This window comes from Lampris incognitus, chromosome 2 (genome assembly GCF_029633865.1).
Source record: "Lampris incognitus isolate fLamInc1 chromosome 2, fLamInc1.hap2, whole genome shotgun sequence".
NCBI classification, from domain to species: Eukaryota; Metazoa; Chordata; class Actinopteri; order Lampriformes; family Lampridae; genus Lampris; species Lampris incognitus.
Genome location: NC_079212.1, coordinates 38,906,639 through 38,931,061, shown reverse-complemented (window position 1 = coordinate 38,931,061; position 24,423 = coordinate 38,906,639). Strand labels below are relative to the sequence as shown.

At 46.7% G+C, this 24,423-nt stretch overlaps 1 protein-coding gene across 1 annotated transcript in view; it reads left to right on the top strand.

Annotated features, from left to right (window-relative positions):
• Positions 1-12,751: 12,751 nt before the first annotated feature.
• LOC130107874 (PDZ domain-containing protein 4-like) overlaps positions 12,752-24,423 on the top strand; it is a 71,439-nt gene continuing 59,767 nt past the window's right edge. Inside the window, exon 1 of the mRNA XM_056274654.1 lies at positions 12,752-12,811. Coding sequence (XP_056130629.1) covers positions 12,752-12,811 — 60 coding nt within the window. The remainder of the gene's footprint in view (positions 12,812-24,423) is intronic.

Genomic DNA, 24,423 nt, shown 5'->3' with positions numbered 1-24,423 from the left:
CATTCTGGTGTGCTCTCCTCTCTTCTTCTCTCACCTCCTCTCTTACCCCTCGTCCCTGAGGTGCATCCTACCCATCTTCTCATTGCTCCTCACCTCCTCTGCCTTTTCACTCCTCTCTTCTTTTGTCTCTTCAATTCTTTTCCCTGTGCCAATATTCTTCTCCTCCGCCCCCATTCCCTCCTCTCCTCTCCATCCTCTCATTCTGTTTTCTGCTGGTCGGTGGTCTTTCTCTATGTCTATCCCCCCTTAACCTAATGCCATGGGGGCTCTCCACACAGCATTGATACTGGGACCTTCACTGAACCAGAGAGCTTCCCATCTCTTTTCTCCTCCTCTCGTTTCTACATCTCTCTGTTTTTAAATCTACCTGCTGCCTCGCTGATCTTCTCAGCATCTCCCCATTGTTGTCTTGTCCCTCTCTCTTACTCTGTCCCTTTCTTCTGCTCTGTTTCTCTGTCTTTATCAGTCTTTCTCTCTCTCTCCCTCTATCTGTCATTATCTTTACCCATCTGTCTGACTCTCTTGCCCCTTGTCTTTCTTCCCTTTCATGCACCACTCACTCTCTGCCCCTTCATCCCACCCTGTGGTGGAGGTTAGTCTTCAGCTCTGTAATTGCTTGTCAAACCTCACAGCCAAGCTCCCTCTCAGCCGTATCGTATTGTTTGTGTGTGTGTGTGTGTGTGTGTGTGTGTGTGTGTGTGTGTGTGTGTGTGTGTGTGTGTGTGTGTGTGTGTGTGTGTGTGTGTGTGTGTCTGTCTGTGTCTGTGTCTGTGTCTGTCTGTGTGTATGTATGTATGTATGTATGTATGTATGTGATTTAAAGTCAGATTCCCCTGTTCTGCCTCTGGTGCGTTGTCACCCTGTCATGTCTAGCCCCCTGCTGTGTCTATGTGTGAGTGTGTGTGTTTGTTTGGATATACGCTTGGGTGAGTCAAAGTTGGGGGGGGGGTTGTGTGTCTTAGTGTGTTTCCAAGATATCTTGCATTTACTGTGTGAGTGGGTGTCTGTGAGTAAAGCGAAAGAGAGGTGAGATTTTTTTTTTTTTTTTTTTTTACAAATTATTTTTCAATTCTTAGCAATGTGGTCAACATTCTGTCTCAGTGACAACGGTCTGACAGGGTGGGGAAGTGGGGCAGCTAAGCTAACTGCTAGCCCATGCAGACCAGCAGTTCCAACAGTCCTCTTGGCTGGCGTTCGTTCTCCTGGACAGTGATTTTGTTTGTTGGTTTGTTTGCTTAGTTTGGATACATGTGTTAGATTAGGATATATGTGTTCTTGTAATTTTTGAATGTGTGTTTTTGTCTTTGTGTTGCACTGCTGTGGGCTGGGGGAAAGGATGCTTCGTTTCATTTCATGTGTGCAAGTTCATGAAATGAAAAAACAAAGTGTCTGATTCCTGGTTGATAAACGATGTCTACGTCCTCTGGGAGTCACAATTTAATCGACTTGATATTGCGATCAATTTCAGCTTCACAATGCGCATCATCATATTTTTGAATGGCAAAATATTGTGCCACGGTACATTGTTACATAGTGTGTGTGTGTGTGTGTGTGTGTATAATTTTCTGTTTGTGTATGAGTATGTCACCTCTAACTTGCAGTATCTCTGCGTAGAGAGCTGGGTTCCTCTTGAAGCTTTCAGTCTCACATTGGAAATATCACCAACATTTTGTCCCTCCACACACACACACACACACACACACACACACACACACACACACACACACACACACACACACACACACGCACACACACGCTCATTTACCATTTTCTTTACCCGGCGTCACACTTGAACAAACACGCTCTCTCCCTCCCCCCAAAATATACACACACATACTCTAATTTGTCCCCAGACATATACTCTCACCATAGCTCACAAGTTCTGGCTTGTAACCCCCCCTCCCCCTCCCCCTCCCCCTTAACTGAATACTAGAAATCCATTACCCGCTGCCTGAGGGGTCTTTGAACAATGGCGAAACCATAAAATGGATTTCAAAATGACAGACACGGGGAAAGACATCATGTGAAAGTAAAATGGCTGTTCGCTGTCGCTCAGGAGAGCTTCAGTTTCAGTCAGTAGCACCACGGGAGTGCAGCTACACCTCCAACAGCTGATGCAGAGTTGATGCAACATGGATGTCTACTAGCATGCCGACGGCTGTCATACGGATACAGGGTCGGTCAAAGATGGAGGGATAACCTATCCTGTACCATGCTCACGCTGAACAGAAATAGTCCCCCCCCCCTCCCCCCCATTGTTGCTCTCTGTTGTGTTGCGTGTGATTCAGGTGCCACTCACATTGTGGTTATACAATGTATCCAAGTCAGATATGTGATGCAGACAGTGGTTACATATGACACGCAACCACAGTGTGCATCACAGTTTATGATACACACTGGTTGTATGTGATGCAGACATGAATCACACTGTTGTATAATAGACCCCCCCCCCCCTTTGTCTCCCCAACTGTATCTTCCGAGCCATCCCGGTCTCTGCTCCACCCCCTCTGCCGATCCGGGGAGGGCTGCAGACTATACCACATGCCTCCTCCCATACATGTGGAGTCGCCAGCCGCTTCTTTTCACCTGACAGTGAGGGGGGTGCAGTGCGTGGGAGGATCATGCTATCCCCCCCCCCCAGTCCCCCCAAACAGGCGCCCCAACCGACCAGAGGAGGCGCTAGTGTAGCGACCAGGACACATACCCACAGCCGGCTTCCCACCCACAGACACGGCCATTTGTGTCTGTAGGGACGCCTGACTAAGCCGGAGGTTACACGGGGATTCGAACCGGCGATCCCCGTGTTGGCAGGCAACGGAATAGACCGCCACGCTACCCGGATGATGCCCCTGTTGTATAATACATTTGAGTGAGACGTGATCCAGACCGTGGTTGTATGCCGGTCAGATGTGTGATACAGATTGTTGTGGCATGTTTACGTTTTGGTGCTGATGTGTGTTTTGAAGCATGACTACTGTCAAAACAACTATTTGTCTCTGTTACACACAGGGTATCTTACTGGTGTGTGTGTGTGTCTGTGTTTGTGTGCTCATATGTTCTCGTAAACATAAAAAAATGGCATGCTCTATGTGAGCATAGTTTGTGTGTGCATGTACATCTTTTTGCAAATGTTAGCATGTTTGTTTGTGTGTGTCTGTGTGTTCTCAGTTGTAAATAGTGTTCGCTTTGTGGCTCATCATCTGACAACAGCCATCCGGGGGTGTAAACAGCGTTAGCTTGTGTGTGTGTGTGTGTGTGTGTGTGTGTGTGTGTGTGTGTGTGTGTGTGTGGGGCATGGGGGGAGTACAGTGCATATATGTCTTTGTTGATCAATGTGTGTGTGTGTGTGTGTGTGTGTGTGTGTGTGTGTGGTTGGCATGAGAAAAGGTTTGAGACTACAGGGCTCTCTCTCACTCTCTCTCTCTTTCTGTGTATCTCTCTCCCTCTGTAATTACTGTGGTGAGCTGATAAACTGCCCTCCCAGGACTACCACATTGCAGAGTGAGAGAGAGAAAGGGGGGGGGGGATGTATTGATTCAGTGATCTGACACCAGGGATACATTTCATCTGGATGGTGCAGAAATCACATAACTTCACACACACACACACACATTCACATAGGCATTAACTCACGCACATACATACACAGAGACACACACACACACACACACACACACACACACATGTTTAAACAGTCTCATGCCCTCTGGAATCCAGTGCATGTTAATAAAGCATAACTGCTTGATACCAGCCTGTGTCCGTGTTGATGTTTGAATGTGTGTGTGTGTGTGTGTGTGTGTGTGTGTGTGTGTGTGTGTGTGTGTGTGTTTATGTCCAATTAATCTGTATTCATGTTGTGTGTCTGTGTATTTAAGCCTGTGTGTTGCATAGAATGAACATTAACACAGGATCTGGTTTTGTTCCACTCTGTTTGCCATCTTTTATCTGTCTGTCTGTCTGTCTATCTGTTTGTCTGTCTGTCTGTCTGTTTGTATTTTTGTCTGTCTGTCTATCTTTCTGTTTGTCTGTCTATCTGTCTGTCTGTCTGTCTGTCTGTCTGTCTGTCTGTGTGTCTGTTTGTTTATCTTTCTGTCTGTTTTGGCTGTCTGTCTGTCTATCTATCTATCTATCTATCTATCTATCTATCTGTCTGTCTGTCTGTCTGTCTGTCTGTCTGTCTGTCTGTCTGTCTGTCTGTCTGTCTGTCTGTCTGTTTGAATGTCAAATCAGTTCAATTTAAAGTTGCTTTGTTGGTGTGAAATGCAATATTTTTTCGAATTGTTGCCAAAGTATATGTAGATGGATAGATGAATAGATGGAGATGTGTGTGTGTGTGTGTGTGTGTGTGTGTGTGTGTGTGTGTGTGTGTTTTCACTGTCACTCAGGTTGTGGTCTGCTGAAACACATTGGGCAGAAAGTGTTGCTCCACTTGGTGGACCGTTGATGTGGAGGTGTCATTCACTTCCCTGTAATGTGGTACTGATAAATACCACTGCGTGACCCTTAGGGCAGGTAGCTGTGTGGGGGGGGGGGGACGTCCACGTGTCCTCAGATTCTCATGCCCTGCAGGTTTCTCCGGGGCAAAAGGGGCTTCCGCGTTATCACACAAAAAATTTTTGAGTGTGCTTTTGCAATAGTTTTGAATGGAGCTGTTGTGTTTATTTGTTTTTTATTACTGGCAGACAGCGTGCATCGATATCTGCCTCGTGCAGCGTGGGGTTCGCTGTGCCGAAAGAGCAAATTTGTTGAACTTTGACCCACAGCATGAGAGCACAACCGGTGACAGTAAGTCTACTTGTTTTTGCTTCCATCAAAATAATTGAGGTGAAATTATTTCTGTTACAGAATTTCTGTGTGTGGGTGGGTGGATGGGTCGGTCCTGTGATGGCCTGGCAGCCTGTCCCGGGTGTCTCCCCACCTGCCGCCCCATGACTGCTAGAATAGGCCCCGGCGTCCCTATGACCCTGAGAGCAGGATAAGCGGCTTGGATAATGGATGGATGGACCACTGTGAGTGCTGGAGTGTTTAAAAGATGGTGGCGGGCAAAGCGGCTTGCGTAGCACGGTCGCCTCGATAATGTGACCGCCTCATGCACATGTGGGGCCATATGGGCAGCTCCACCACCTGTAGGAGCCAACAGGCGAGAGACATTGTAACCCTGCCGGCACCCCACCCAGGAGTGCTGCCCGTTGTGCTCCCAATGACACCCAGGAGTCAAATTAAGAGCCTCAGCTTAGGGACATTAGCACGATAGACCCCCGCCCCACCCAATGTGTATTTTCTGGGAATAGACTAATTCACTCTGGGCTTTGTTTTCTTCACTCCAATGTTCCAGATTTGTCTGTCTTTCTGTCTGTCTGTCTGTCTATCTCTCTCTCTCTCTTTCTCTCTGTCTCTCTCTGTCGCTCTCTCTTGTCTCTCTCTCTTGTCTGTCTCTCTCTGTCTCTGTCACTCTGTCTCTCTCTCTGTCTCTGTCACTCTGTCTCTCTCTCTGCTTGGCTATCTCTGTCCACCCTTCCACTGCAACCCTGCTATTTAACCAGCTCTCCTTCAGAAAAAGCAAAAGATCTGCTTTACAACCAATATTCCCTCTTTTGTCCAATTCTCCATCCCTCTTTCTCTTAACCTCCGCTCCAGTGTCCTCTCTTTCTCTCCCACCTCCCCCACTATCCTCCTTTCATTATATTCCTGCCATTTTTCTGACCTTTCTTTCTGTCAAACCTGCTCTCCCTCCATACCTGTCTCCCCCCCTTCACTCACTCATTCCGACTCAATGTATTCTATATGTGTTTTTTCCCCCTATCTCTCTCTGTATATCTCCCTCTCTCTTGCTTTCTCTCCGCCCCCTTCGGTGTGGTTATCCCTCACCTCATCCTCCAACCTCCCACCCCTCTCTCTCGTTCAGAGAGTGATCTGTGTAATAATGTCTCTGCCACAGAGATGCTAGGAGGTCGCCCAGGTAACCGAGAGCGAGAGCGAGAGAGAGGTGAGAGACAGGGAGAGTGGGGGATGACCCAGTGGGTGTGTGTCTGTGTGTAAGGGGGAAACAGGGAAAGAGAGAGAAAGACATGAAAGAGCGACATCCTGGGAATGCAACCATAGAGCAAAAAAAAAACATCAGTTAAAGGAAAGAGGGAAACTGAGAGATAGATGAAGAAGGAAATGAGGGAGGGGACTATCGGAGGGAGCGGGTGAGCGTTGCAGGGCAGGTGGGAAAGGGAAACGGGGGGGGGGGAGGACGAGAACGGGGGGGGAGGAGGAGGAGGAGGAGAAAGCTATCGCAGAGAGAAAATTAATTGCCAGCTGCCGGGTATTGGCTCCTGCGCCACCTCGGATGCTGCTGCTGTTCCCAGTGCGCGTATAGGACTCTGCAGTAAACTGCATGCAGACCACGCAGAGCTGTTCATCTCCCCATCTCTACTTATTCATTCACAGGCGGCGACACGCACGAGACGCCACTGCTCCCAACTCCCCACGCTGAGGCGCGAGAGCAGAGCCGCAGCAGACTAGACAGCCGGGGGAGGAGGAGGATAAGGATGAAGACTGAAAGGTGGATCTTTTATTCATCCCTCCACAACTGAAGGGAATAAGGGGGAGAGGAGAAGGGTGGACGCTAGTGTGGAACCTCAAGCCAGAGGAGGTCCCGTTTCCCCAGTGAGGGCTCGGAGGCTTAGAGCCCTAGAGGAGGTGAAGGTCCGCCGCTCTTTGGGACTGGATACCTGTTCACAATTTGGATGCACGCAGGGGAGGAACTGAAGTGTGTTTTTAAGGAGAGGAAGAGGGGGAGGAGGGTGGAGCAAACACCCCTTCAATAGTTGTTTCTTAGCTGAACCAGAGAAGACACTGGAGATAAAGGTTCTGGAGGGACTGGAGCAGAAGCCAGAAGTCAGCTGCACGCCGTGGGCACAGACTCCAGGAACCTGAGCAGAAAAACCTCCTGTTGACTGTAATCTCTGCCACTTTCCGCTTCGGTCCCGTACTGTGAGGTCAGTTTTATATGGCCGACCACTCCCAGCCACTGGACTGTGAAGCCCGTTTGATATCCACCTTTTTGTTGAGTGTGAAAGAGACGGGGATCGAACCTGCAGCTCTGAAGCAGATTTTTATGGACCGTTTGATCAGAGGAAGTATTGGAGATTTTAGCGCAAAATTGTGATTATATTTTAAAATTTTGTAAATCACAAAATTTGGTGCTGAACTACAGCAGCAAATCACACGCTCGTGAGTGTGTGTGTGTGTGTGTGTGTGTTTGAGTCGGGCAGTCTGTGGTGTGAGTGTGAGAGACAATCAGTGTCTTGAACCCGTGAGACTTGGTCCGTCGGTGGTTTGGGGAGCGAAACTAAGCCAGATTTATCCTCTGCAGGAAAATGACAGAGGTGCAAAGGAGGGCAAAAGAGGAAGGGGAGAAGAAAAGGTTGACGGACGGAGGATCTAGTTGACTTTTTTTCCCCCCTCTCACCTCAAAAACAAGAGGATCCGCCTCCGTCTTTTATTCCTGAAGGAGGATTTGGGGATTAGCTGCTCAAAAAAAAAGAAAAAAGAAAATCTTATTGAAGACGAAGACAAACAATCTCATTTAAAACTCTGTGGGATTTCAGAAACAACACGTTTATCTTTACCCTCCGTCCCTCATTCTTAAAGGATGTTTCGGAAATTAAACATTATAGTGTATGAAGATAATTTCTTACAGGAAAAACCGACCGAGTGCAACTGCTGAAACTTTGTGAAGTGGGTTTTCTATGCGTGTTTGAATTTAAAAAGGAGCCGTGAGAAAATATTCAGAAGAAAATCAGAATAGGCGTATCCGATTACAGCTGTAATATAGGAAGGCCAGGCTTCGACATACTTCTATGAATTCCACCTGGTACAAGAGAGACAATTTAATGTTCACGTCCATGCTCTATACCACCCTTTACTCACCAGCCGTCTTCAGTGTTTTACTGCCAAATAGGTCTTTCAGCCGAGTGCCTGGTAGGCTAAATTACCGGCAATCGGGTGGAAAAGTAACTCTGACTGATGATGAAAAAGCATTTTGAAAGTACGTGGACCTAGCAGCTTCTGCAGAACATTCTCGTTTGAACCTCCTCCATACCTTCCCTTTATTCTCGGTTTTTTTTTCATCACCTTCTTACCATTTCCACATCTATTTACGTCAGCCCCCTCTCCATTTCTGATGTTCATCCCTCTTCTGTTGCCACGGTGACTTGTCCTAGCGGGCCTCACGGCAGGGAGAGATCGGTGCAGAGCAGGTGCACTTGTTAGCAACTGCCCGTGGCAGAGAGGCGTATGTATGCACGATACAAGACATGGCTGGATGCCATTGATAGGAGAAACCTGCACGACGTGCGTCCACACAAACGCCTGACGCCGTGGAGCAGGACGGATAGCGGGCGCTTATCTTGGCCCTGAGGATACACTGCTTTGAATGTAGCAGGGAACAGACACCCCGACATCAAGGAAGGGTTGAGGCAGAGACTGCGGGTGTCACCCGTGACATTTCCACACACTAATTCAGATCTGAGGTACCTTTGGATAACGGTGGTGGTTGAACAGACTGATAGCATAGCTGGGGAAGAGAGAGAGAGAGAGAGAGTTAAAGCAATTTTCCCCCCTCGCAGCTGCCAGTTACTTAGCCAAGTCTCACATTTGCAGATACCCTGTGCTCTTCTCAGGTGTTTGCTAACATGGAAATTGTCCATAAAACAAGCGCGCAAGAATGTGGTAGGAATCTGAAAAGTTTACACTGTCTCCGTTACTTAGCATAACCCACCTTTAGCGTGGTAGTAGATACGCCGGGGCATAAAGAGGCACATTGAGATGCTGAGTTAGGGTTCGGTTAGTAATTGGCACACCGAGAGGCCTCAGACCCGGCCAATTACTTCCACACCTTTACTACTTCTTCAGCACAAAAATGACAAAAAACAAAACAAAGCATAGGAGCCTATGCTAAAGAGTCATATTCCACTGCCTAGTCAGTTGTTATACATAACACACAATCACCAAAATACCTTTTATAGTTCGATGCAGCTTTCGCACAATGAGTGGGTGAGCGTTGCTTGGGCTGATTCTTGTTAAGCACCACTGTTGGACACGGGGTGACTGCAGAGCAGAAAAAATACTGAATTTAGATCAGGAATTGATGTGGAGGTGAGTTCCCTTGCGCAAAGGTTTCTGCAGTTAGTGTATCAGCAAATTGAAGGTTGTGGCGAGACGGCGTAAGTAACCCACACACTGCGATAGATTCTCCCTGGCTGTATGGGGCACTTTCAGCCCATTTCATGTCAAGGACCACTGGCCGCTGAGCTCCAAGTCTTTGGGAAGGTCACTCTGTCAGCCATGACAGAAATGGGTTTTGCTGGCTGCGCAAGGATAGATATGTGGACAGGTTTATATCACTGATGCACATGTTTTACGGATACATACTCTAAATTTGTCAACTCTAAACCAACTTTGGATGTTTAGATTTCATACATAGAGCCTTTTTTTCCTCCTAAAGATGTTGACACACAAATGCTGAGACAAGTTTTTATCAGTACATGACAATTTATGGTTCTGTGGTAGCCGGATAAAGAACTACTGACCTCTCTTGTGTAAAGCACAACTGCTATGAGGACACTGTATACCGTGACTCTAAAATATGTGTAGTACACGGCCATGCCTAATACACACTTTCACTTTTATAAATAGAATAAGCAATTAATTGCTCTTCCCTCTTCAAGCACAGCCACCAAAAAGTCGGTAGGATTTTATTCATATTTTTTTCCCCAAAAAATATGATAACTTATGGTACTTGGTTAACATGAGCACAGTGTCCACTAGAATTGTGGATTTATTTTTTTAACTTCAGGTGCTCAGAGTGCAATTTTGTCAAGGTTTGCAATAAAGACACTTCCATGCCAATTCAAAGCACAGGCAGATTTTATCCTGTAAGAATCAGTATCTCGTGCAGGGGTTGAAGCACAAAATACAGCCCATCACTTTAGGACTATTTGCTTGACCAGCTCTTCCTGACAGCAGGTCTGATGCATTAAGCCGCTGCTGTTTTAACATCTCGCATTAAGCTGCAGGTCTGTTATTTATCTGGTTAAGAACAGACCGAACGCTCTTCCTTCGTTTTCCCTACAGCCTCAGCAATGGTTGAATAGATAAAATTATTACAAATAATTGTTCTCCGTGACCAATACTTAGGTATTTTACATACAAATCCTCAGTCTGTTCTCTTGAACGTCAGAGCATCTGGCTTAAAACGTTTATGTGTTTAGATGAATTATTGAACGGGTATCTGTTTCCAATATTTTAATATTTGAGATCAGAAGTGCTAGTTTGCTGTGAAGCCTCTCTCGTGTTTTGTTGTGTGGCTTGAGCCGGACAGCCTCTTTCCAAAGACTCTGTTGTGTTCAGATGAATACTAGAGATGAACTGAAACTGCTGAAATAGTTGTACAACCTTGAAGCCACCTTCTCTTGTCTTACTAATCACCACAGCCCACCTCTCCAGCGTGTATAAGAAAACCCTGGAGGAAGGCAGAGCATTTTACCTCCATAACACTAAAGATCCCATTTGGAATGAAACACAGCCCGTTGCTCAACGTCCCCTAATTTGAAAGGATAAGGTTTGTGAAAGGCGTCATTATTTCTTTTCCAGTTAATGATCATGTTACTTGTGAAACGCCAAGAATTTCGTAGATCAAAAAATGTGGCTTACCAGCAGTCCTTTAGAAGGTGTTGATATTTAACTCAGTCAGTTTTTAGGGTTATGACACTTTCTCAAATGGCAGAAAATTTAATTTTATGACATAACACTGCGTCACAAATTCCACCAGGAGCAGAAAGTATTTGGTCATAAATTCATCTCGGAAAAATCATTATTGCCACCCGACGTTTGCCCCGGGCCTCCAGCAAAGACAGTGATCTGTAACCGGTTCATAAAACTAACACACCTATGGTTTATTTACACAAGTCTGCTTTTAAAAACAGTGATTTCCGCCATTTTAATCAGACTCCCTTCAGAGCTTCCTCCTCCGATGCAAATGCTAAAGCTAGCGCTAACGTGGGAGGGTGTGAAATTCTCAGTGGGATCCCGTTGTTGCGGTGCAGAATAGGGCCGTAAGGTCAGACGAAGCTTTGCTATTGTGCGCTGCTCTGTGTGTGTGTCTCTGTTGTTTTGTTCGTCCATGTGTTGTTTGCATGTGGATTGTTAACATCATTAGGCGCAACTTGGAATCGGTTTGATCGATTATTGGTGGACAGCAGTGTGATTGTGTAAACACACACACAGAATCGTTCCTGGAGCGTGTGCTCTCTTTCTGCTCCATATTCCACTTCCTTAGAGGCCGACAGCCCCCCACCCCATCAAGGAATACTCACCAGGAATCTGGAGACCTCTCAAACGCTGAATTAATTGTTTATACATATGCAGAACAGTTTGGAGCGGTGTTTGAAGTAACATCTTGAGTCCCCCCCCCCCCTCCAGGCAGGGGAGAGACAAAAAAAACGAGAATATGAATAAAAATTATTCTTAAGATGATTAAAAGATGGCGACTCCCCTTGAGGCTCGGCGATAAAAGTTGTTTGTTGTAAGAATTGTTGGCAAAACAGAAGGCATCCTTTAGTGGGGGGGGGGGACTAACCAAACACAAACAATATCCTGGTCCATTTTTTTTCTTCTATTCTTTTGTTCTCTTGTTTTCATCGTCTCGCCTTTAAGCATGAAAGGTTTTTCAGGGGACGCCACAGCTTGACGGATGAGAGAAGAGACGTGGAAACGAGGGTGCGGGGGACTAAAGACCTCGGCGGAGACTCACGTCAGACAACTGTGTAAACCCTGCAATGGACAGCAACCTCTTTTAAGTTTCAACACGACCGGGTGACAAATAGCAACAGCCGAGGAGCTGACCTGAGGAGCTGAGCTGAGGAGCTGAGCTGAGGAACTGACCTCAACGTGCCTGCAGAAACGATATCGACACTAAAGTATTTCTGAGTATAGTTTAAGATGTGAAGACAAGAGCAACATTTGCACGGGTGTGCGAAACTGGTGTAAAGGACAATATCCCCTGCTCAGGGCGGTGTTCAGCTGGGGTATAAACCGAGATTTTATTTCATTTTTTCACGTGGAGCTAATTGCTTTTTTTGCGGGGGGAACTTTTCAAACAGCACCAAGAACAACTGAAGAAAGACGGTGATTTTGAAGGACGGCAGCGGTGTGGACCACCGTGTAAATGACTTTGTCCTCAAGTCATTCGGAAGGACCAATGGCAACTGTTTGCTAATGTTTATCAAGCCTACTTCTTGTTTTCCTTTTTTTTTTAAAGCATCTCTCCTATTAACCTAAATTCTATATGAAATGCCTGAACTAATGCAGGAAACACTTGTCTCAGTTTCCAACTTGGACGTTGTTTTTTTTTTTGTAGGATAATTTGCGGCCCAACTTTAGTCTCTCCGCAACCCCCGGTCGGCTCCTGAGCCAGGGCTTGAGAAACAGCCACGCAAGGACCCTGTGACAGGACATCGAGGAGAATTAGCGAGACAGCAGAGAGACAAAACAGCACACTGCATCTGAGGACCTCAGCAACTCACGAGAGAGGGAGGGGGGGGGGTCAGAAGGAAAGTGGGAGAGAAAAACGACGGGAGAACCGAAACTGGATTATCGATCCGGAATCACAGCAGTCCCTGTGGTCGCCTCAGAGGAAGAAGAAGAAGAAAGAGAGGAAGAACGAAAAGGAGCGAGAGAAGGAGCGACAGCCACCGCCGTCATGGGGTGCAACATGTGTGTGGTGAACCGTCCGGAGGAGCAGTACAGAGTCATGTTCCAGGTAAGACCGTTCACGCCTCTCCTGGTCCCTGTTAACATCCAGCTTTTCACCAGACAGTCACAAGTCCCACGGGATGTGACGTGAACACCTCCTCTGCGTTGTTTGTGCCGTTCGGCACGAGCGCCTACATGGAGAGACCCTGGCTCAGCATAGCTGCTGTCTGTCTGTCTGTCCGTCGGTCTGTCTGTCAGTCACACCATCACACACACAGTCGGTAACCTCGGCTACAACAACAGGCCCGACGGCTCAGCCGGGCCAGAAACTTGAGTTGTGCGTCCAAATTGAATAGCCTTTGTACTATCTGTGTGTGTGTGTGTGTGTGAGAGAGAGAGAGAGAGAGAGAGAGAGAGCGAGAGAGAGAGCGAGAGAGAGACATTAAAGAAATAAGGATGAAGACAGAAAGGTAATGAGAGACAAAAAAGTGGAGGATAAGACAGGCGGGCGACAGAGAGATACAGATAAGCGTTTCGATGAGAGCGGCAAAAGGAAGCCAAGGAGAAAATGGATGTGTGTGTTAGACAGGGACAGAGATGAAAGGGTGCACATGCTTGCAGGTGTAGTTATGAGCTGTGTAAGAGAGAGGGGGAGAGAGGGAGAGAGATGGGGGGGCGGGATGCTAGCTCATCTATCACTGCAGATTGCACTACTAACCTCTCGCAAAGGTCATCATTTGATTCTCCTGGGTTTTTTCTTTTTTTTTTCTTTTTTTTTGTTGTTTTATTTTTTGTTCACTGGAGGGTGAAAGTCACACAGAGGACTCCAACCAATCACATCGCACGCTGCCTGGAGACTCATGTAAATGCAAATGTGTGTGTGTGTAAGCCTTTTAAGTGTGCATGTATGTGTGTACATGTGTTATGTTAACCGCACTTTCAATGCAGTGCTCGTCAAGGGAATAGATTCAATGAAGCCAAGCTGATATTATGGGATGTCGCCCATTGTGCAGCCTGACCCAGTTCTAGTGAGCAGCACCCAGAACATGAAACGGTGAGAGACGGTCGTGGGCCGTCGTTAATGAATCTCCACTGCCAACTATGTACGTCCTTTACAGTAAAATTTTGGGGTGTCCGGGTGGTGTAGCAGTCTATTATGTTGCCTACCAACACGGGGATCGCTGGTTCAAATCCCCGTGTTACCTATGGTTTGGTTCGGCGTCCCTATAGACACATTTGGCCGTATCTGCAGGTGGGAAGCCGGATGTGTGTATGTGTCCTGGTCGCTGCACTAGCGCCTCACTCTGGTTGGTCGGGGCGGCGGTTCAGAGGGTGAGGGGGAACTGGGGGGGAATAGTGTGATCCTCCCATGCGCTACGTCCCCTGGTGAAACTCCTCACAGTCAGGTGAAAAGAAGCGAGGGGGAACTGGGGGGGAATAGCGTGATCCTCCCATGCGCTACGTCCCCCTGGTGAAACTCCTCACAGTCAGGTGAAAAGAAGCAGCTGGCGACTCCACATGTATCGGAGGAGGCATGTGGTAGTCTGCAGCCCTCCCTGGATCGGCAGAGGGGGTGGAGCAGCGACCGGGACAGCTTGGAAAATAGGGTAATCAGCCAAGTACAATTGGGGAGAAATCCCCCCCCCCCAAAAAAGAAAAGAAACATGTAAATGTTACCGAGGAGGTGCCGAGGAGCAGTTCTGCTCTGTGTACGTCACGCATTATTGGCTTCTACATTTGCTGAAACAGAGCAGGGTTGGGAAGAGGCAGGTACCTTCCCAAGTCAATATGACACTATTTTAGCACCAATTTGCTACATATCATGATTTCCAAAATTATAAACTTTGTGATCCAATATTGCAATTTGTTTTAGGGCCCCATCCCCTTTTATATGTCTTAAAATGTGAGAACTGCAGAAATCCAAATTAATCAACAAAATGCATTTACAGTAAGTCCCACGTGTCAGCGAAGCTTAAAACGTAAGCATTCTTCGCTGGGCACACACCCAAACAATTCACATTCAAACAGTCAGGTATGTCGAAGTCATCGCATCAAACCTGTTCATAGCATCTGTTCAGCGGGCTTGAACGTTGTGATTCCGGGGGGGCCGGGAATCAAAATCGTCCTGGCTCGGAATCACAACTATGCACTGAATCGATTTTTAAACCCCACCCCTAGCAGAAGCCCATGACCAGCTAACGGCAGTCTGGCTGTGCCTCCCCACACAGCTCCACAGCCTTCTAATACAGCCACACAGCATGTTAGTCATCTGAAAGCACCGCCCGCAGTCCGGATCGAAGGCCACCCGCGTGCAGGTTTTCATTCCAGTGAAACACCATAGCAGCTGGTTGCAGTGATTGTTACTGTTTTTCAGGTTGTAGGTGTGCTAGCTACTGACATGAACTGGTGTAGTGATTGGTTTACAACAGGGACAGGCAACATGGTCCAGAAAGGCCCGGCATGGGTGCAGGTCTTTGTTCCAACCAAGAAGTTACACACCTGAGTCTACAAATCAAGGTCCTTAGCAAAGACTATTGGTTGACTAATAGAATCAGGTGTGTAACTGCTTGGTTGGAACAAAGACCTGCACCCACACCGGACCTTTCTGGACCATGTTGCCTATCCCTGGTTTACCAAAAAAAAAAAAAAACTGTTGCTAGACAAGCACACAATAGCTCTGTCCATGGTGCTAAAGGATCACTCTTAGTCTTGTGCTGGTGCTAGCTTGTGTTATGTCCTACTTGGTGTGCTACATCATTATATTGTCATATCATATCATATCATATTAGATCATATCATATTAGATCAGATCAGATCACATCATATCATATTAGATTAGATCAGATCAGATCATATCATATTAGATTAGATTAGATTAGATCATATCATATTAGATTAGATTAGATTAGATCATATCATATTAGATCAGATCACATCATATCATATTAGATTAGATCAGATCATATCATATCATATTAGATTAGATTAGATTAGATTACAAGTTAAATGTGATTATGGTTGCTGCAGCTATGCAGTCTGTTGGTATAAACTGGTTGGGGGCCTTGCAAGTGACGTCCAGAGCTCAGATGTGTCAGAAATCACATGAGGATTCAGACAAGTGTTGTTGAATTGTTTTAACGTTCAGATGGTCCATGTTTATGGAAGTGCTGCAGACAGACAGACAGACCCCCACTCTCATCCATACAAATAAGTAGGCATGCACTGAAGTGCACACAATCTACATACACATGGGCTTGCACATATACATGCCCCCCTCTCTCTCTTTGAATCACACACATATACTTTTATCTGTTGTGCACATGCACCACCTTTCTCTCTGTCTCACCTTCTCTGTATTTCTCTTGCCTCCTCACACACTCGTTTATATTTACATGCATGTGAGCAGTATGGTCTCTCTCTCTGTGTCTTACACACACACACACACACACATTCCTAATGCATACACATCTCACACTCTTCCTTTTCCCTCTTGTCTCTCACTTTCAAATCCACACACCTTTTTTTTATTTACGCACGCACATGCGCACGCACGCACACACACACACACACACACACACACACACACACACACACACACACACACACACATACTCATATATATGTACACAGCCAGTATTCATGCATAATATGTGATAGCTGGTGGTTTGACACCAGCTCTCCACATGTAAGCCAGTGTATGGAGCTGAAATTGTCTGTCTCCGTCCCTGTTAGTCTGCCAAATGTGTCTGTCTGAACACTGAATACACAGAAACTATGAATTTAGCTTGTGCCTGGACCCTTTTCCTCCTCCTCGTCCTCCTCCTCCGCCTCCTCCTTCTTCTTCTTCTAACTGTGAATTTAGCCTGTGCCTGGACCCTTCTTCCTCTTCTTCTTCTTCTTCTTTTGGCTTGTTCCCTGTTCTACCACTCCAAATTCTCTTACAGTTTTTTCTCAATTGCTTAAACACAAAAACTGATTTGTGCAGCACAAAAACCCATACCCTTACATCATCCCCCAAAAATACACACACACACACACACACACACACACACACACACAGACACACACACAGACACACGCACACACATCCCATAACCGTAAACACTGTATTCATCTGTTTTCATGCATTTTTCAATATTCAAAACTCTTTCTGCCAAACCTTACACACAAGTGGCCAAATACATTATTCAGTGTACTACGTGTTCATTCAACAAACACATGCTCTCAGTACAATCAACTCAAGTCGTCCCACACCTTTCTTCAGGCACTGAGCCCCAAACGGTTAACACACCGGTGAGAATTGCAGGTCAGCAAACAGTGTCTAGAGGAATGTCCGTGTGCTTTGGAACAAGTGGATCCGAACAATGCCGAAGCTGCAAGGCAACAGAGAGGACGAGGACAACGGCAGCAAAGACAAGTAATCTCAGATGAACTGCATGCCCTCCTAGTTTATCATGTGCTCATACATGGGAGGACTGACAGAAGCTGGCCAGCTAGTGCAACCCAACCTACGCCGTTACACGGTTGCGTCTGTTGTCCACACTTTAAGAAGGGAAAACAGGTAGTTTGCCTTGTTGTTACTGTGATATGTGTTATGTTATGTAGAGCATATAGTCTGACTCCACTTTGTTCTCAGTGTAGTTTTTACCATAGTAATGGATGACCACAGGTCAGTAATGGTCAAATTTCATTTTTTCAGAATTCAGAGGCGGCCATCTATTGGAGGTAGGCGGAGACTTATCACAGCTGAGCAGGAGACTGCCCTGGTGAATACGGTGACTGGCAATAATGCCATCTGTTTTCTTTTTTGGGGGCGGGGATTTTTCCCCCAATTGTATCCAGCAAGTTACCCCACTTTTCTGAGCCGTCCCGGTCACTGCTCCACCCCCTCTGCCGATCCAGGGAGGGCTGCAGACTACCACATGCCTCTTCCGATACATGTGGAGTCTCCAGCCGCCTCCCTTCACCTGACAGTGAGGAGCTCCGCCAGGGGGGCGTACTGCGTGGGAGGATCATGCTATTCCCCAGTTCCCCCTCCCTCCTGAACAGGCCCCAACTGACCAGAGGAGGCACTAGTGCAGCGGCCAGGACACGCACCCACATCCGGCATCCCACTCGCAGACACGGCCAACTGTGTCTGTATGGATGCCCAACCAAGCCGGAGGCAACACGGGGACTTGAACCACCGATGCCCGTGTTGGTATGCAACGGAATAGACCGCCACGCAACGTGGACGTCCTCATGCCATCTGTTTGAGGGAAATTCAAACCCAAATAATTGAAGACCAGGTAGTCCTCCAAGGAACTGACAGCATCAGCATTTCCACCACTGACCGGATCCTCCAGAAGAGCCACATAAGGACAAAGCAGCTGTACCGTGTGCCTCGTGAAAGGAATTCAAACAGAGTTAAAGAGCAACGGTTCCAACATGTGCAGTTAATTGTTATGCTGTACAGAATTTTACAGTATGTAGAGTATGGCCACCAGCATATCAATACATTACTGTATAGTGATGTGTTACAGTAACTGCAGTACACAGTCTTTCATTCCAGTACAGTCGTACACTACAATACTGTATTTGTATTACAGTATGTTTTTGACTTCTGTAGGGAATCTTTGAGCTGGATGCCATGGCTGACCCACATGAGTACATCTTTATTGATGAGGCAGAGTTCAACCTAACAAAAAGGCACAGAAGGGGGCGCATCATCATTGGTCACCGTGCCATCATACACATTCCTTGCCAGAAGGGAGGAAAGGTCACCCTATTTGCAGCCATTAGTAATCTTGGCATCCTCAACCGCCGTGTCAAAGTGGGTCCATACAACACGGCACAGCTCCTTCATTTTTTAGATTAGCTGCATGATAACATTCTTCAACAGGAAGGGGAGCCAGGCCGACCAGAGCAAGCCCAATATATTGTCATTTGGGATATTGTGAGTTTCCATCGGGCTGCTCTGGTTTGTGCCTGGTTCAGTGACCACTCCAGGTTCACTCTTCTTTTTTGCCAGCATATTCCCCATTTCTGAATCTAACTGAGGAATTTTTCTCAGCTTGGCGGTGGAGAGTGTACGACTGCAACCTCTACGCAGAGCAAAACCTCCTGGAATGCAGTGGTGGATGCCTGTGGTGATGTGTCTATGGAGTCTATCCAGGGTTTTTTAAGGCACACAAGGGCATTTTTTCCACCACGCTGCCTGGCGAGAGCAAACATAATGTATGATATTTATGAAATATTATGGTCTGACCCAGGCCTGAGACGAGATGATGAGAATGCTAATGCTGAGTAACCTGTACATTTGCTGTATTTGGAAATAAAGCTTTTGGAAATTGGGTATTTTACTGTGCATGGACTCTTCCATAACTGTTTTGTCAGTGCGACATTTCAAAGGTCAGGACTTTGACCAAAACAGCATATACAATAGTATTCTCTTGTTCACTAATCTACTACTACTACTCTTGGCTGCTCCCGTTAGGGGTCGCCACAGTGGATAATTCATTTCCATTTCTTCCTGTCTTCTGCGTCTTTCTCTATCACGCCAGCCACCTGCATGTCCTCCCTCACCACATCCATATAAACCTCCTCTTTGGCCTTCCTCTTCTCCTCTTCCCTGGCAGCTCCATATTCAGCATCCTTCTCCCAGTATACCCAGCATCTCTCCTCCACACATGTCCAAACCATCTCAGTCTTGCCTCTCTTGCTTTGTCTCCAAACCGTCCAACCTGAGCTGTCCCTCTAATATTATCATTCCTAATCTTGTTCTTCTTCGTCACTCCCAGTGAAAATCATCTTCAACTCTGCCACCTCCAGCTCCTCCTCCTCTCTTTTCGTCAGTGCCACTGTCTCCAAACCATATAACATAGCTGGTCTCACAACCATCTTGTAAACCTTCCCTTTAACTCTTGCTGGTACCCTTCTGTCGCAAATCACTCCTGACACTCTTCTCCGCCCACTCCACCCTGCCTGCACTCTCGTCTTCACCTCTCTACCGCACTCCCCCTTACTTTGAACAGTTGACCTCAAGTATACATTAAACTGGAAATTCTTTGTGTGATATTTTTTTGCCTGGTGGCACACTGGCGGAAGTGGTGCGGTGGAGATGAAAAAACAAACAGTGTATCAGTGTATCAACTGAAGCCGATACACTCACTCACTGCGCGCGGGCTCCCGCGCCGCTGAGCTCTATTATGCGGCTGGTCTATCTTATTTTCTCTACCCGTGACTACTCGGCTGCCCAACAGGGGGAAAACAAACCTCATAGAACTGTGTAAAAAAAAAGAAAAGGAGTACCGTCTGTTTAAAAATTATTAAAATAAATACCTCATTGTACCACAGGCAGTGCGATGCAGCAGTGCAGCCTTGTGGGGGGGTTTCTATTGCACATTACAATAAATCAGTCAAATCAATGTGTTTCCATGATCCTGTAGTTAAAACGATCTAGTTAATTACTTCAGCACAAATTAAACATTTGCCACTTAACTTACCATTTTCCGAAGTAGCCTACTTGAGATCTCCTGAGAAAACACAGCTGGCACGCAACCACACGCAACGCAGACGCAGTTGATGCAGCAGAGAAACAAAAGCTAGTGTACGAGTGGCTGTTTTTGCGCGACTACATTTAAAAAGCGGCTATTTTGACATCGGTTACGTGAACAACCTACCCGGTATCACGCCAAGGCGTGGAATACACCCGCCGGTCCAGCGTGTCAATGTCACGGTTTGCCTCCGCTCAGGCGTGAAAAGTACACGCGTGTATGAAGGCGCAGTGCCAGCAGGGGGCGATGATTAAGAGGTGACGGCAGGTTAGGGTTGGGTAGGGTTAGGGGAGGGATTTTGGAAAATACTGCATGCTTCTTATTCTCCGCGGGGAGTTGCTGGCATTGAGTTATTCATCGCCCCCTGCTGGCACTGCACCTTCATACACGCGTGTACTTTTCACGCCTGAGCGGAGGCAAACCGTGGCACTGACACGCTGGACCGGAGGGTGTATTCCACGCTTTGGCGTGATGCTGGGCTGAACAGCAGATGCACTGGACAGCAGTTTTCAAACCCTGACGATTTATGCAGTGAAATAGCGCCAATTTATTTATTTATTTATTTTAACATGAAATCACCTGGCTGCAATCGCTGCTGCCATGATCACTGGAAAGTCTGGGCGTGACACCCCTTATCAATGTGCTTTGGTTGCCCCCCAACTCTCTGAAGAAGCTGGTCATTTTCACTTTATGAACTGGACTTTTGGATTTGGATTGGATTTTCGCAATGAGGTGTTTCAGTAGTATCTACAAGCAGCATTGTATTACGTTCGTTAGCATGCCAACCGCTGCGCAGATTCACGGTCAATAGGGAAACTCCCACTGCCATGTTTACCTGCCATGTCGTAGGTAGGCCGGCCAATCGTGTGACTTCAGTGACGTTGTTGGTCGCCGCTGGCTGGGACCGTCGTTGGTCACGTGATCCAGCAGCCCAATCATGTCAAACTGATCACACCCAGATAGCGTCCGAATTTGGGCCACTTCAGGCAACAATGCGGCACTGATGGCCTTCTTCTGGCCCTGACATAATGGATGTGAGCCTGAAGTGATCCACATGTATAATAGCAAATATGGCCCAAATATGCCAAATCAGATGTGGACCTTTTTTGGCAAAGATGCGGTGCTCTCGGCAACATGTGATCTGGATGTGACCCTGAAGTGGTGCGTGTGGTAAATGGTGACTATGGCCCAAATATCACAAAACAAATATGGGCCACCTTTGACAAATATGTCGCACATGCGGCATTGCTATGGCTTGGTTCTGGCCCAGATCTGGCAAACAGGAGCAGACCACCAAAGTGCCACCATTCCACGCGGTATGTGGGCCGGATGAGAGAAAGATGAAAGTCGGGTGTGGGACGGGTCCGGGCCACAGCAACTTTGCTATCTGGGCACAGTCAGTCATTCAGTCACTCTTACTATGATTACTCGGGGTGATCATGGTCTTTGTAGGGCTGGCACCACTGGCCGGTCCAGCCAAAAGAAAAAAATACCCGCTCTGCTCTGCTCTGCCCCGCCTACGTCACGCACCGCGTCCGTGCCCGGTGTACTTAGGGTGGTAACGCGTTACTTGACATAATAACTGTAATGCTATTACCGAACTCCTATTAGAAACGCGTTATATTACTTCATTACTGCTGAAACTGTCAGTAACACAAAGCTTTACAGGGCTGCCGATTTGTAAAACACTCACATTCTCTCTCTCCCCCTCTGTCTCCGTCCGTCTCTCTCTCTCTCTCTCTCTCTCTCTCTCTCTCTCTCTCTCTCTCTCTCTCTCTCTCTCACACACTCACACACACACACACTTTTTAGGGAATGCGTGTGCTGCAGACTCTCTCCTTGATCGATCATTAGACATCATTACGGTCACCTCAGGGGACACACACACACACACACACACACACACACACACACACACACACACACACACACACACACACACACACACACAGCTATGTACAAACACACTCAAATTATAGATGAACAGACATACATACCGAAACACACACGCACACACACATATAAGACATATGATACGTTTATTTTTGTCCTCATAATGTCCACAATATCTGAACAAAAGCTGTCAGGGATACAGAGTGGTGAGAGGGTTACCATGCACACACACGCACACACACACACACACACACACACACACACACACACACACACACACACACACACACACACACACACACACACACACTTCCCTCATTTCTCCTTCTCCCCCTTTTCTCATTTACACCCCCCTTCACTCACACACCTACACACAGCCCTGGGCTACACTCACAGATGGTCCCTTCTCCCATAGCAACAGTTGCCGTCTTGTCAAGCCACATTGTCTCACTGACAAACAAAACACACACGCACACACACACACAAAGTGAATGCCCTCTCTCACCTTGGCGGCGTATGATAAGGTGTCACTATTTCTGTGTATGTATGCATGTGTTGGCAAACCTGTGTGTGTGTGCGCGCGTGCGCGTGTGATTAATGAGGTCTGTAATAGATTCTGATGACCTCGTGTGCTATAACGAGGAGAGAATAAGCAGTCAGCAACACCCAGGTACACACACACACACAGACATTTTTCTTGCCACATTGCCTGCACGGGAAATTTATTCTCTTTATTCTTTGACTTTAATCCTCATCAGTTATTTTTATTTTTTTAAATAATCTATTCGAGCGTCTCATCTCAAAGCGTTCCATGTTCTGATTCTCTGTGATTAACCCCATCATGAAGATTAATTAGCTTTCAATACATTCATGAGTTTATACACAACAGAAAACTTTATGTAGATCAATGTTTTGTGTTAATTCTGTTTCTGGTAGCCACACACAGAGTTTCTCTTCATGTCTTCCAAATCATTCTCTGCTCTGCTAATGAGAAAATGCACAAACAGAAAGGTTAGCAAGTCATATTGTTTTATAGTTGAGCTCAAATTAATTCTACACAAGTTTCATTGCGAGATGAAAGTATATTTGACCTTGTGACCACTCTCACCGTTTTAATATTAAAGTCATCATACATATTTCATACTCTTTTCTGAAATGGAAATGTGTCAAAACCAAAAGAGGACTCATGCGTTTGTATCATTTTACTGTGCACACAAATGACGATTCGATTTTTGTTCTCTCTATCTTGGCCAAACGTGAAGATTTCAGGCTCTGGAAAATGCCCCTTTCAAAGTGCCGGAGGGCGGCGCGTTGAGAGAGGGAGACCCTGTTTACACTTGGTTTTAAAATGTGTTGCAGCCGATCGGATCACAAGTGGACACAGCGAGATACATCGCCGTTTACACCTGTGTCCAACATGCGCCTCCAAATGCGTCCTGCTGACCACTTGTGATCAGATTTCGTTACTCCGAAGAAGAAGAAGAAGATTTCCTGGTACGTCCTTGTCGGGGACGCACCAGGACGCATTGGCGTTTACACTGCAAAATATATGTGGTCAAATGCGTCCCGGACCACCTCGGCAAGTGGTTTGAGTAACCGGTTCACAAAACGTTTTGGTGGCCGTTTACACTTGTATTTAGCGCCGTCCACTCGCGATCCGATCATACCAACCGCATTTTAAAACCAAGTGTGAACGGAGTCAGAGAGGGTTGGTTGAGGAAGCGCCACCCGCTGGTTTCCACCCATCAACGATTTTGCGATCATCATGACATACCTTAATGAGAATTTAATGAGAATATTTGCAGCATTGTGGATTTTACCTTTGAATCTCTCAAAAATTATTTGATCGAAACAATTCAGTGATTTTTGTCTTGCCGTTGTTGTCTTCCTCGTCTTAAACAAATTTTGTGGTATCATTTATTTATTTATTGGGTGATTTTTCTCTTCCTTTTTCTCCCCAATTGTATCCGGCCAATTGCCCCACTCTTCCGAGCCGTCCCGATCTCTGCTCCACCCCCTCTGCCAATCAGGGAGGGCTGCAGACTACCACATGCCTCCTCCGGTACATGTGGAGTCGCCAGCTGCTTCTTTTCACCTGACAGTGAGGAGTTTCGCCTGGGGGATGTAGCGCGTGGGAGGATCACTCTACTCCCCCCAGTCCCCCCCACCACACACACACACACACACACACACACACACACACACACACACACCGACTGATCAGAGGAGGCGCTAGTGCAACGACCAGGAC